Source organism: Cetorhinus maximus, chromosome 13, assembly GCF_964194155.1.
Source record: "Cetorhinus maximus chromosome 13, sCetMax3.hap1.1, whole genome shotgun sequence".
NCBI lineage: Eukaryota > Metazoa > Chordata > Chondrichthyes > Lamniformes > Cetorhinidae > Cetorhinus > Cetorhinus maximus.
In genome coordinates, this window is record NC_135891.1 from 87,183,377 (window position 1) to 87,196,886 (window position 13,510).

Genomic DNA, 13,510 nt, shown 5'->3' on the forward strand with positions numbered 1-13,510 from the left:
CAGGAGAACTATCAGCAATGGCTCCTGGTTTTTGTTCACCATTCAGTGACTGCTGCCAACTGTTATCTGTTTCTGGATTTCTGGTTCAGAAGAAAACTGGACTCTTATGTGATGTCTCTATTCCCTTTAATGGTCAAACTGCCTGTATTCAATTGCCAATACAAGAGGACTACTGGCATCTATGACACTAAACAGTATCACTGCCCTCAGCAGATGAGGAATTATGGAGGAAATGTCTCTGATTAATATTTGGAGGAAAATCTCAGGGTGGTGGTAACCTGCCCAAGTCTACCCTCTAGGCAATTGAAATGTGTTCTATCGCAAATCAGAGACATTTGTTGGGTTGTTCATCTATTATTTCTGTTCATTGGTGGCAAGGAGCTATTACGATAGAAGGGGCAAATTAAGAGACAATGTGAAACTGCACTCCAGTGGTACAATTTTAAAGGGGGTGCAGGAATAGACAGATTGGGGATGGGGGCGTATATGCGCACAAATCCTTAAATGTGGCAAGACAAGTTGAGAAGGCTGTTAAAAAGGCATTCAGGATCCTTGGCTTTAGAAATAGAGACATAGGCCTGGATTTTTTCATACCTGACCTGCTGGGAGGAGATCGGGCAGAAAGGCGATGGGAACCTAGAAGGGGGATTACCCCAACACTGAGGTGTTAAACTCCAAAGTGTGTGTGTGAGACGGCACCAATCGGTTCCCCTCAAGGAACCCAGCCAGATTGATAGGCTTGGCTTCTGGTCAGGCGGGGGGCCATTTGGTGAAGACTAAAGGGTCAATTGGGCCAATAAAGGAGTGGGGGTTGGGGCCCATTTTTGGGTAGTGTGGGAAGATCTTGAGGGGGTCATCTTTGGTGTTGGATAGAGAATTCAGGGAGTGTGGGGAGGGAGGTCATTGACGTGATGTGGGTGCATGATCTGAGGCCTAGGGAGGGGAGGGGTAAATTCAAGATGGAGGGGCCTTAAGGCAATCAGAGGCCTTGGAGAGTTGACAGTAGAGGGAAATTGGAGGCCCCCATGAGGTGGGCGTTAAAGACCGTGTGGGATGTATCAGAGTCCCAGATTAATTCCTGCCCACCTTCCCACCAGAAGTGGCCAGGTGGGCCAGAAATCTGATTTTTTAACGTCTTTACCATGCTGTCACCCCCCACCTCCCCCCAGCTCTCCCCACCCGCCCATTCCCCCCCACCCCAACCTCCACCTGACCCAAACTCATCTTTTCTTTTGGGTTAAAATTCCTCCCACAGAGTACAAAAGCAAGGACGTTCGGCTAAACTTTAATAAAACACTGGCTAAGTCCCAACTGGGGTATTGTGGCCAATTCCGAGCACCACACTATAGTAAGACTGTGAAGGCCTTGGAGAGGGTGAAGAAGAGATTTACTGGAATGGTATTGGGGAGGCAGGGCTTCAATTATATGGAAAGTCTTGAGAAACTGGAATTGTTCTGAGAGTTGAGAGATTTAAGGGGAGATATGGTCAAGGTGCTCAAAATCATGACGAGTTGACAGCGTAAATAAGCAGAAACTATTTCCAGTGGATTGGTAACCAGAAGACACAAATTTAAAGTAATTGGTAAAAGTTTGTTTCTATGCAGTGAGTTATGATGAACTGGAATGCATTCCCTCAAAGGATGGTGGGTAGCAGATTCCACAGTAACTTCCAAAAGGGAATTGGATATATACTTGAAGGGCAAAAATTCAGAGGACCATGGGGAAAGAGCAGGGAAGTGGAACTAACTGTAAAGCTCTTTTGAAGAGCCTGTACAGACATGATGGTCCTAACTGTCTCCTATGTCTTATCATTCTATGTTGTTGAACCCCTTGGGAAGCATATATGCTTGAAAGAATATGCTGCCATAAATCTAATCTGCATAAATCTGAAATTAAGTCCAATGTAGCTTGTCCAAACAATAGATCATGCTGAATTCATTTCAGCAGTGGTAAACGATAACAGTAAATTAACTTTATAAACTCCTATTACAGATCTAATGATTTTCTGAAGTGCACAGTCAGTATCTTGTGCTGTTGGGTTTTGTTTTATTAGATCACCAGTAATAAAAAATCTTACTGTGAAAAATTGCACAAAAAATTGCTAATTAAACTTCCTGGATAATTTTTCCCTTCGTTATCATGGCTCCTGAAGAGTTAGCAGTAGAGAGAAGTCCAGTAAGATTCCTCAGTAATTTTTCTCCCCTAAACTACTCCGTCCTTCTGAAGCTCATGTATCTTTTTTTTTTGCAAAGGAAATGTATCCTTAATTTTGAGGACAGGCCTTTGTTATCTAAGGAGTGCTGTTGTCTCCACGCTCAGTGTCCTCCGGTATTTAACTTTTGTTTTTAAATATTTGTCCCACATTTTCACAAAGATTAATGAAGAGATAGGAAAGCACAAGATGTCTCATTTTGCTAAAGGTGTCCTTTCAACACCTGACTTTTTTGGTGGTTTAAAGCCTGCGAGGTCAGGTTGCCCGGTGACAGATTGGACTGGTTGATGGAGATGTACATGGTGTACAGGCACTGGGTCCTTTCTCTGCAGAGCTGCCGAACTTTCCCCTCTATTAAAAGTCTGATTCCTCACATGTTGTGAGGGTATGGGTGCATTCGCCTTCTCGTAATTCCACTGTGTGGAACATGTTGGGTCATCCCCAATGTAGTCCTGTGGCATTATGGGCGTTGATGCACCCCTTCTTCTTTTGGGGCTGCTGTGAGGAGATACTGAATATTCCACAAATGCATGGCTACCTCCATTGCCACCCAAGGATGACCTATAGTGAGAACCTGGGTTCTCAAGTTGTTCTCTCATACTATGTGAAAGATAGTTGTCCATGACGTCTTTACTATCACTCGTCAGCTCCTGATCCCGCTGAAAGGAATGGCGGGAAGTTGGAATGACCCGCACGTTGCCAAGGTGATGGGACATTGCTTGATGTGAGGAGTCAACGAGGATCATCGGTGATCCTGCGCATGGTTGATCTCTTAGACTTGCATTTATCAGGTTCTGCTCCCACTCAGAGCTTCTGATGCCCGTACTGCGTTTCTGCTGCAATGGGGTCTGTTCCGGTGTTGGTAAAACTGTCGAGTCAAGGTGATGCTGGCTGGTTTTGATCAAGTTCTTCGACCAACCGTTCTGCATCAGAGGAGCAAGTAGGGTTTCTGGCTGCCCTCTCGACCGGCGCTCTACCATGCCGCCCAGTTTGGTTACACTGACCACAGACTCGCTGTGAGAAAGGATGGTTTCCTTGTCTTTTCTTCGTGCTGTATCCTTTTTGTCCCGATGGCCAATGAACCAGCAGACACTGAATCCGGAGATAACTGCTCCTATCACAAAGGCAGCGATGGCTGATATCACAAGGAGGTTGACAGAAACCAGACCATTGGGCTCTTCAACAAAACTTTCATGTATCAGGCCTATAATGGGAACAAGGTTATACAAATTGAGAAGCAGTAAACATTACATTTAATGACCCACAAAGAAGTTGAGCTGCAGTAATCACAATGCATTTTTGTCCTTCATTTATATTCCACTCTACAGTTCTCTGTTTCGTCTCATAGTGACAGGGCTAAATGCATCACAGATGTAACTAGCTCATTTTTCTTTAGCTGTATCATGCATACAATCCCACTGTCACAAATACACCTTGTTCTGTATTACTGTGATTTGTTCATTTCAATTACAATACACCCCTGTAAGTATTTGCCCTCTGCATCATTCTCTTGAAATCATCACTCACCTTTTACCCCAACTCACCCTTTCCTGGGATCTCAAAACTGTGGAACTTTGCACCTTCCCCAGTCTTCCCCCCACTGTAGGGTTTTTGAAATTCAATATTGGTGACTTTAAACTCATTTACAGGCACACTATAGAAATCTGCTTTTCCAAAAACACCCTTTTAAACTGAAACTTTGCCAGGTTCTTGTGGGACTGGAATTTAGCTCTGGGTCTTTACCAGCCTGTCTTGTTCAGTGCACTTCACACTGCCTAAACACAGAGACAACTTTGTCTGTTTTTCTGCTTGTTTAAACAAAGCTGGTGTGCCCCCGATGTGATTTGGGAGTGCAGAGTTTGGGGTAACCAGAGCAGGAGCTGAAATGAACTGCTAAAGTTTCTTGAAGTGTCACTTTGCTTGTTGGTAGTAAGGTTTGAAATGAAGCATCTGATGTTGAGCTTTGTGCTGACTCCATTTGAATTAAAAATAAAATTGGAAGGGGTGTAACACAGGCTGTGGATTTACTGTCAGCTGCTTTACCATGTCAGGCCAAGTCAAGATCTACCTGGGTGGCTTTAATCCTGAGTTTCTGTTCCCACTCCACCCAGGGTGAACCATGGAAGCAGAGTCTCAGGCCTGATGATTCTATGTCCTGAACTCCATAGTTTGTTTGCACTGTAATGTGGACCTGGCAGTGATTCTATTATGGGGGAAGACGGTGGTGTAGTGGTAATGTTACTGGATCAGTAATTCAGAGGCCCAGGCTAATATTCTGGGGGCAGGGCTCCATGGCAGTTGGTGGAATTTAAATCTGGAATATAAATCTATTCTCAGTAATGGTGACCATGGGGCAGAATTTTCCTCCCATGGGCGGGGGGGGGGGAGTTCAGGAGCGGGTGTGTGCGGGCGCGCCTCTGATCGGCACCCCCCCTTTATGTGGGCAGGCCAATTAAGGCCCACCCAGCGTGACGTCCACCAGGAAGCGCTATGCACTCCCTGTGCGGGCAGGGAGGATTCCCTCAGCTGAGAATGCGCTCTTTCGTGCATGCGCGCAAAAGAGTGCACTCATCTCCCTGAGGCTAAGTGCTGTCTCAGGGAGATCAGCACCAAATTTAAAAATGGTAAATGTAGAGAGATAAAATTTCCCTGACATGTCCCCTCATGTAACACTGTCGCATGAGTTGGGACATGTCCATCACTTTTAAGCAAACTTTTATTAACTTTTTAAAAACCTACATGAAACCTCATCCTGCCCGTGGATGAGGTTTCACGTTTTTTCTGAAGCCCGCCAGGGCTCCCGGCCTGCCCGCCAACCTTAAGGTTGGAAGGGCAGGTCCATTAACTAGTTGATTTAGTTTTTAAATGGCCTCAGTTGGCCGTTGACAGGTCGGCAGGCGCACAGCTGACTCAGCTGCGCCCCCGCCAACCTGAAAATTGAAATGGCGCTGGGTGATGTCGGGAATTCCGCCTGACATCATCCCGTGTCGGTGAGCGGGCCCCGACCGCCACTCGCTAACCTCAATATCCTGGCCTGTGAAACTATCATCAATTGCTGTAAAAACCCATTTTGTTCACTAATGTCCTCACACATGACCTACATGTGACTCCAGGTCGACAGGAATATGGTTGACTCTTAACTGCCCTCTGAAATGGCATACTACTCAATGCAAGGGCAATTAGGGGTGGGCAACAAATGCTGGCCTTGCCAGTGAAGCCCACTTCCCAGGAGAGAATAAATACATTTTAAAAAACTGCAGTCACTGCAAAGAAACATTCCCAAAGCTCTCAAGTAGGCCGCTGGACAACTGTAGTCTCCTGACAAGAATTGGAAGGACTTTTTTTTTTGCCAGTTTTTGCCTTCCTGGAGGAGTGGAGACATCTGCAGTCCTCTAATGCTTTGATATGATCCATTCCTGACAGATGCGTCTGGAGAATCAGTATAGGCAGGTTCTCTTGCTATAAAAGGATGTCACAGATGAGCACAATCCTGTGCCAGTGCCCAGGTCCATGCACTTTCCAACAGGAGTAAGAACCCTGATTGATGGTTCACCTCCCTCCCTGTAATAGGAACTGAAAAGCCTGAAATGACGATGTAACTGATCACTTTGCAGCTACATATTATGACTATAATTATGCCCTTTATGCTCTGAGAATCATATATTAAGTCACATTTCTACTCTGAAGAAGAGCCGTACAGACTCGAAACGTTGACTCTGTTTCTCTCCCCAAAGATGCTGCCAGACCTGCTGGCCAGGATTTTACGGCCCTATTGTGGCATGTCTCCCCCCGGCGGATGTGGCGAGCCATTTAAATCTCCATTCAGTTCGGCAGGGCCGTAATATCCCACCAGGCGCGAGGGCCCATAAAATCCTGGCCACTGAGTTCTTCCAGCATTTTCTGTTTTATCAAATATTATGTATATTATATATTAAGTCAAACTGGCCACTGATGAGTTTGCTAGCTTGATCTTTGTGGAAACACAAGGGTTAAGGGAGTGAAAAATAGTGAAAACAAGCACTTAAACAGAAATCAGTATGAAATGTCTTGTGCCCTGTAAGCGCTGCATTCTTAAGGCAGGATATAGGCAATAAAATAACCAAAGGCCTGTAATTATAAGAAGTCAGGTACGGGTTAGCTTTATTTGCAAACATTCCAATGGTACCAATCCTATGATTATCAAAACAGTGACAGGAAGAATCTCATTAAGGGAACCTTGAAACTTCTTCTGATTTCACGAGGTTACCATTGTGGTCAAGAGAGCGAGAACCCTTGAAACAGTGTGAAGATACACCTGGGTGATGCTTATCAATCATGTGGAATGTTGAGCCTCTTTGGAGGTCTTGCACAGCCAAAAAGGGTATTTTGAAACAATTCATAGGGACTCTGTCCATGAGGGGTGATATCACCCTTTGATCACACACAGAGCTGACTATGCAGGGAGCAACCAATCCCTAATAACACAGGTATTGAACATGTATACAGAGGGGTATAAGAAAGGTGTACCTTCCTTTGTTCCTTGCTGTACAGCTAGATGTTGGCTAACAAATCAGAAGGCATACCTTTTCTCCTGGATGTTTGATCAGCACTCCAGGTATGAACAGGGACTAGAAGGGACCAGCTGGGCTGGGTAAGAGGAACACAAACAAAAATACCTGGAAAAACTCAGCAAGTCTGGCAGCATCTGCGGAGAGGAGCACAGTTAATGTTTCGAGTCCAAATGACCCTTCAACAGAACTAAGTAAAAATAGAAGAGAGGTGAAATATAAGCTGGTTTAAGAGGGGGTGGGACAAGTAGAGCTGGATAGAGGGCCAGTGATAGGTGGAGATAACCAAAAGATGTCACAGACAAAAGGACAAAGAGGTGTTGAAGGTGGTGATATTAGCTGAGGAATGTGCTAATTAAGGGTAGAAAGCAGGACAAGCAAGGTACAGATAGCCCTAGTGGGGGTGGGTGGGGTGAAGGAATCAAAAAAGGCTAAAAGGTAGAGATAAAACAATGGATGGAAATACATTTAAAAATAATGGAAAAGGTGGGAAAAGAAAAATCTATATAAATTATTGGAAAAAAAAGGGGGGGGGGGGGAAATCGGAAAGTGGGTGGGGATGGAGGAGAGAGTTCATGATCTAAAATTGTTGAACTCAATATTCAGTCCGGAAGGCTGTAAAGTGCCTAGTCGGAAGATGAAGTGCTGTTCCTCCAGTTTGCGTTGAGCTTCACTGGAACAATGCAGCAGGCCAAGGATGGACATGTGGGCATGAGAGCAGGGTGGAGTGTTGAAATGGCAAGCGACAGGGAGGTCTGGGTAATGCTTGCGGACATTTGGTTTCGTTTGGTCTCTCCAATGTAGAGGAAACTGCATTGGGAGCAACGAATGCAGTAGACTAAATTGAGGGAAGTGCAAGTGAAATGGTGCTTCACTTGAAAGGAGTGTTTGAGTCCTTGGACGGTGAGGAGAGGGGAAGTAAAGGGGCAGGTGTTGCACCTTCTGCGGTTGCATGGGAAGGTGCTGTGGGAGGGGGTTGAGGTGTAGGGGGTGATGGAGAAGTGGACCAGGGTGTCCCGGAGGGAACAATCCCTGCGGAATGCCGCCGGGGGGGTGAAGGAAAGATGTGTTTGGTGGTAGCATCATGCTGGAGTTGGCGGAAATGGCGGAGGATGATCCTTTGAATACGGAGGCTGGTGCAGTGATACATGAGGACAAGGGGGACCCTATCATGTTTCTGGGAGGGAGAGAATGTGTGAGGGTGGACGCGCGGGAGATTGGCCGGACACGGTTGAGGGCCCTGTCAACGACCGTGGGTGGAAAACCTCGGTTAAGGAAGAAGGAGGACATGTCAGAGGAACTGTTTTTGAAAGTAGCATCATCAGAACAGATGCGATGGAGGCGAAGGAACTGAGAGAATGGGATGGAGTTCTTACAGGAAGCGGGGTGTGAGGAGCTGTAGTTGAGGTAGCTGTGGGAGTCGGTAGGCTTGTAATGGATATTGGTGGACAGTCTATCACCAGAAATTGAGACAGAGAGGTCAAGGAAGGGAAGGGAAGTGTCAGAGATGGACCATGTGAAAATGATGGAGGGGTGGAAATTGGAAGCAAAATTAATAAATTTTTCCAGGTCCAGATGAGAGCATGAATTAGTTGCTCCCAATGCGGTTTCCTCTACATTGGAGAGACCAAACGCAGACTGGGTGACCGCTTTGCAGAACACCTTCGGTCTGTCCGCAAGCATTACCCAGACCTTCCTGTTGCTTGCCATTTCAACACTCCACCCGGCTCTCATGCCCACATGTCCGTCCTTGGCATGCTGCATTGTTCCAGTGAAGCTCAACGCAAACTGGAGGAACAGCACCTCATCTGCCGACTAGGCACTTTACAGCCTTCCGGACTGAATATTGAGTTCAACAATTTTAGATCATGAACTCTCTCCTCCATCCCCACCCGCTTTCCGTTTCCCCCCCCTTTTTTCCCCAAAAATTTATATAGATTTTTCTTTTCCCACCTACTTCCATTATTTTTAAATGTATTTCCATCCATTAGTTATCTCTACCTTTTAGCCTTTTTTGATTCCTTCACTCCACCCCACCCCCACTAGGGCTATCTGTACCTTGCTTGTCCTGCTTTCTACCCTTAATTAGCACATTCCTCAGATAATATCACCACCTTCAACACCTCTTTGTCCTTTTGGTTATCTCCACCTATCACTGGCCCTCTATCCAGCTCTACTTGTCCCACCCACCCCTTAAACCAGCTTACATTTCACCTCTCTTCTATTTTTACTTAGTTCTGTTGAGGGGTCATTTGGACTCGAAACATTAACTGTGCTCCTCTCTGCAGATGCTGCCAGACCTGCTGAGTTTTTCCAGGTATTTTTGTTTTTGTTTTGGATTTCCAGCATCCGCAGCTTTTTGCTTTTATCCGGGCAAGAGGAAAGCTGCTGAGTATCATTCATGGGATATGCAATCTTTTAGTCTCCTGGTTGAGTTAAAACAGAGAGCTTGAGGGGGAAGTGCCAGTTTTTATTGTGGTTACGTTAAAGACAGAATTCCTGGGTGACAGAGGCCAGTTTTTCTGTGGGTTAAGATAAAGAGATTAAAGGGAAAGGCTGGGGACTGTGTGGAAGACTCAACTTTGTGGATATCATCCAGATAACTGGATGTGTAAAACTTGGGTCACATAGTTTAGAGTAAGACAGGGAGCTGGATCCAAGAGGCTAGTTGTCCTTAGTTTAAAAGGTAAAACACGAACTGGATTGGGAGGATTCAGCTTCTGTGGGGTATTTATAAAATAATGATGCAACTGAATTGAAAGAAATAAGTTTGTAAATTTTATTTTTTCATTGATAGAACCTGCATGATGTTATTCAGAGCTCATCAGCTATCAGTATGCTATCCATATCCTTGTGATTTTGAAACATGGTTCAATAAAGTTATTTCAACAATTTTATAATCTTGTACCTTTGCCAGCACCATTATTTATTCTATTCAAGTCTGAATCCTTGTAACGGTTCAATTTTTACAGCCCAAAGGCACTGAGGTCAATTGTAGTAGGTCAGTTGATGCCTGGCTGATATAAGTTGATTTAAGACAGACTGGGACCATTTAAGATTTACTGATTTGTACTAGTGAGGCCTTCACCCCACTGGACCGCAGTCCAGCAGGGAATTTGTGAATTTTACTTGAAATTTCTTTTTAATCTTAGTAGGGCGGGGGTGACGGGTGATTGGGGTGAAACGTAGGACACTGGCAACAGAGTTTTTGACCTCCTCAAGTTTACAGAAGATAGAATGTGGGACGCCGGCCAGGAGTCTATTGGAACAGGCAGGTCTAGAGCTAACAAAAGCACGGACGAGGGTTTCATGGGCCAGATTTCAGTTTGTTGTCTTCCTTTTCAAGGGGTTGTGATTGTTCAAGTTCTGCAGGGTTCTCCCTTGAATCAGTTTTTCCTTGATTGGTCTTCACTGCCTTTACATTCAGGTCATCGTAAGTGTCACAGCCAAGGAGTCGTGAGAAGCTGCTAACCCACTCCACCAATGTGGACGATAAGGGAACACATATGTCCTCCACATCCTCCAAGAGAGCTGACAACACCGCTGGGGACTGACACCTTTGGCGAAAGTGACTTGGGGCTGGGGGTGGGGGTGGTGGGGAAGTAGGAGTTGGATGGAAACTGTAAATAGTAAATGAGGTTAACAGTTTGTGGGAAGAGTGAACTTGGGGGGAGATGTAGAATAAAGGGTTAACTCTAATGATAGCTACTGGACATGTGTGTAAGGAGCTGTGTCACAGTGATGTCACTCACTGAGAGAAGAGTAGCTTCAGTTATGTCTTAGTCTTGTTTAACCTGTGTAAATAGTTGGTATGTAAAAAAAATGTGTTTTCAATAAAAGACCGTTGCCTCCAGCAAGTCTCTTGTAGAGTAAGAAGCTAATGAATCCCAAGATAAAACCATGATAACAGAAGAGCTGCCGGTCATTCAGAGGCTGGCAGCTCTCCGGTGTTGGCAGCACCACCGGCAGTGGTTGCCAGTGCCTGTTCTAAAACGAGGTCTGCAGGATGGTGCGCTGCACTGGAGCCAGGGCTGGAGGTAAGTCTGGGGGTCTCGCCATGGCCAGGCTGGCAGGCACCTGGCGTGGGAAGACAAGGGGGTGATGGGGGGAGTCAGAGTAGAAAGGTGAGGGAGAAGGGGTCAGGGGGAGGTTATTCCTTTGGGGGGCTCTCCGGTGGGCTCAGGGGCCTGTTAAGAAGGCCACCCCAACCACCAGCCCTTGCAGGGAAAGCTGCTGGGCTGGATGCTTGGTGTGGGCCTCTCCCAACGCTGGTTGAATCCTAGTAGTGGGATGAAGCCCTTAAGTGAGTGTTGATTGGATACTTAAGGGCCTCAATGAGCCCCAGGGCAGTGGACTGCCCAATGACCCCCTCCCCCACCCTCTCCCCACCCCCAGCGGTGGTAAAATTGCAGCTGGGCAGGCACAGGAGTAGGCAGCGGGTTTGGCATGCACTGGATTTTATGTGCACCCTGGCCTTAAATCCGCCAGTGGGGGAGCGTTAAATCCAAACCTTTGTATCAACTGGAATCTGCATGGATTCAATCAGATACATTCCTTTCAAGACTCCTCGGGAAGAATGTTCGGGTCAGCGAGCGGGGGCGGGGCCTGTTCGCTGACACGTAAAGTGATGCGCGGTGACGTCGGACGGACGTCCTGATGTCACCGCGCGTCATTTAGATTTTCAGTTCAGCGGGTGCGCACCGGAGTTGGCTGTGTGCCCACCGAACTGTCAAAGGCCTATTAAGGCCATTTAAATAGTCATTAAAACAATTAACAGGGCTGCCCATCCAACATTAAAGTTGGCAGCAGGCGCAGAGCCCAGGCGGCCTTCGCATTTTTCATGGAACCTCATCCACGGGCGAGATGAGGTTTCATGAAGGTTTCATTAATTAAATAAAAATTTTAAATCAAAATTCATGAATGTGTCCCAGCTCCTGTGACACTGTCACATGATGTGACATATCTTAAAATATTTTGTTTTCTTTATTTAAATTTTTAAACCTTAGGGTGCCTCAGGGAGATTTCTGCGCTCTTCATGTGCGAAACAGCGCAGGCCCCAACTCAGGGAATTCCCCCCACTGCCTGCACAGTGCTTCCAGGCCTCGGTCGGGAGCGCCGATTGGGTTCGCGTCCGCCTCTGCCCGCCCCTGCACAATCCCCCCCACCCCCCCGGCAAGGGGAAATTTCTGCCCCTAATCTTCCATTGCAATTAACCATGAAAAGCATGCAAACCTGACAGCGCACACTGTGATGGCTACTGAAGACTCGTCCCTGTATTAAAAAAACAACTTGCATTTACCTAGCGCCTTTAACATAATAAAATGCCCCAAGGTGCTTAACAAGATCAAAATTTGGCACCGAACCATATAAGATGTTAGGGCAGATGACAAAAAGCTTGGTAAAAAGGGCAGGTTTTAGGTAGGGTCTTAAAGGGGGAAAATGAGAAGAGAGGCAGAGAGGTTAAGGATGGGAATTCCAGAACTAAGGACCTTGGCAACTGAAGGCACTAATAGTGGTGCAACTAAAATTGGCTGGAATTTGAGGAGTGTGGAAATCTCGGAGGGTTGTGGCGCTGAAGGAGGTTACAGAGATATGGAGGATTTGTAGCCATAAAGGGATTTGAAAAAAAGGATGAAAACTTTAAAACTGAGGCGTTGTTTAACTGGAAGCCAATGTAGGCCAGAGAGCACAGGAGTGATGGATGAACGGGAACTTGGTGCATATTAGGACACAGGCGACAGAGATTTTGATCTCCTCAGGTTTACAGAAGGTAGAACATGGTAGTTCGACCAGGGATCTATTGGAATAGACAAGGCTAGAAGTAACAATGGCATGGATGATGATTTCAGGAGCAGACGAGGTGAAGCGAGGATGGGGTCAGTAGATGTTGTAGAGTTGAAAATAGGTGTTCTTCGTGATGGTTTGGACATACGCCTGAAAGCTCATCTCAGAATCAAATAAAGCACCTAGGTTGCTAAAAGCTTGGTTCAGCCTCAGTTTCCACGAAGAGGGAAGAAGCTGTTGGCTATGAAATGGAATCTGTGGCAATGACAATAGCTTCAGTCTTCCCAATATTTTGTTGGAGGAAATTTCTATCATCCAGGATTGGATGTCGGCTAAGCAGTCTGACAATTTAGAAAAAGTGGAGGAGTCAAGGGAGATGGTGGTGAGGTAGAACTGGGTGTTGTCAGTGGGCATGTCAAAACTGACACTGTCCTTTCAGATGAGGTCATGAGAGGCAGGTTGTACGTGAGAAATAGGAGGGGGTCAAGGATAGATCCATCGGGAATACTAGAGGTAATGATGTGGAAGGACGAAGAAACCGTTGCAGTTGATTCACTTGCTACAATTAGATAGATAAGAATGGAACTAGCTGATGGCAGTCCTACACAGCTAGATGTTGGGTGAAGTGGCATCAGAGGAGGATGGTGTGGTCACCATGTCAAAGGCTGCAGACAGGTTGGGAAGGACAAGGAGCAATTGTTTTACATGTTACATTTGCCTCCTTAGACAGCACCTTCCAAACCCACGGCCACTACCATCTAGAAGGATAAGGGCAGCAGTCAGATGGGTACATCACTACCTTTGAAGTTCACCTCCAATCCATTCACCTTCAAATGATATCATCGTTCCTTCACTGTTACTGGGTCAAATTCCTGGAACTCCCTCCCCAACAGCACTCTGGGTGTACCTACACCACATAGACTGTAGCGGTTCAAGAAGGCGGCTCACCGCCACCTTCTCAAGGGAA

At 46.2% G+C, this 13,510-nt stretch overlaps 1 protein-coding gene across 5 annotated transcripts in view; it reads right to left on the bottom strand.

Annotated features, from left to right (window-relative positions):
- Positions 1-1,212: 1,212 nt before the first annotated feature.
- sema6bb (sema domain, transmembrane domain (TM), and cytoplasmic domain, (semaphorin) 6Bb) overlaps positions 1,213-13,510 on the bottom strand; it is a 584,175-nt gene continuing 571,877 nt past the window's right edge. For all 5 annotated transcript variants that reach the window (XM_078555703.1, XM_078555699.1, XM_078555702.1 and 2 more), the window contains one exon: positions 1,213-3,416. In XM_078555703.1, the coding sequence (XP_078411829.1) occupies positions 2,407-3,416 (1,010 nt within the window). In that variant the 3' untranslated portion in view covers positions 1,213-2,406. The remainder of the gene's footprint in view (positions 3,417-13,510) is intronic.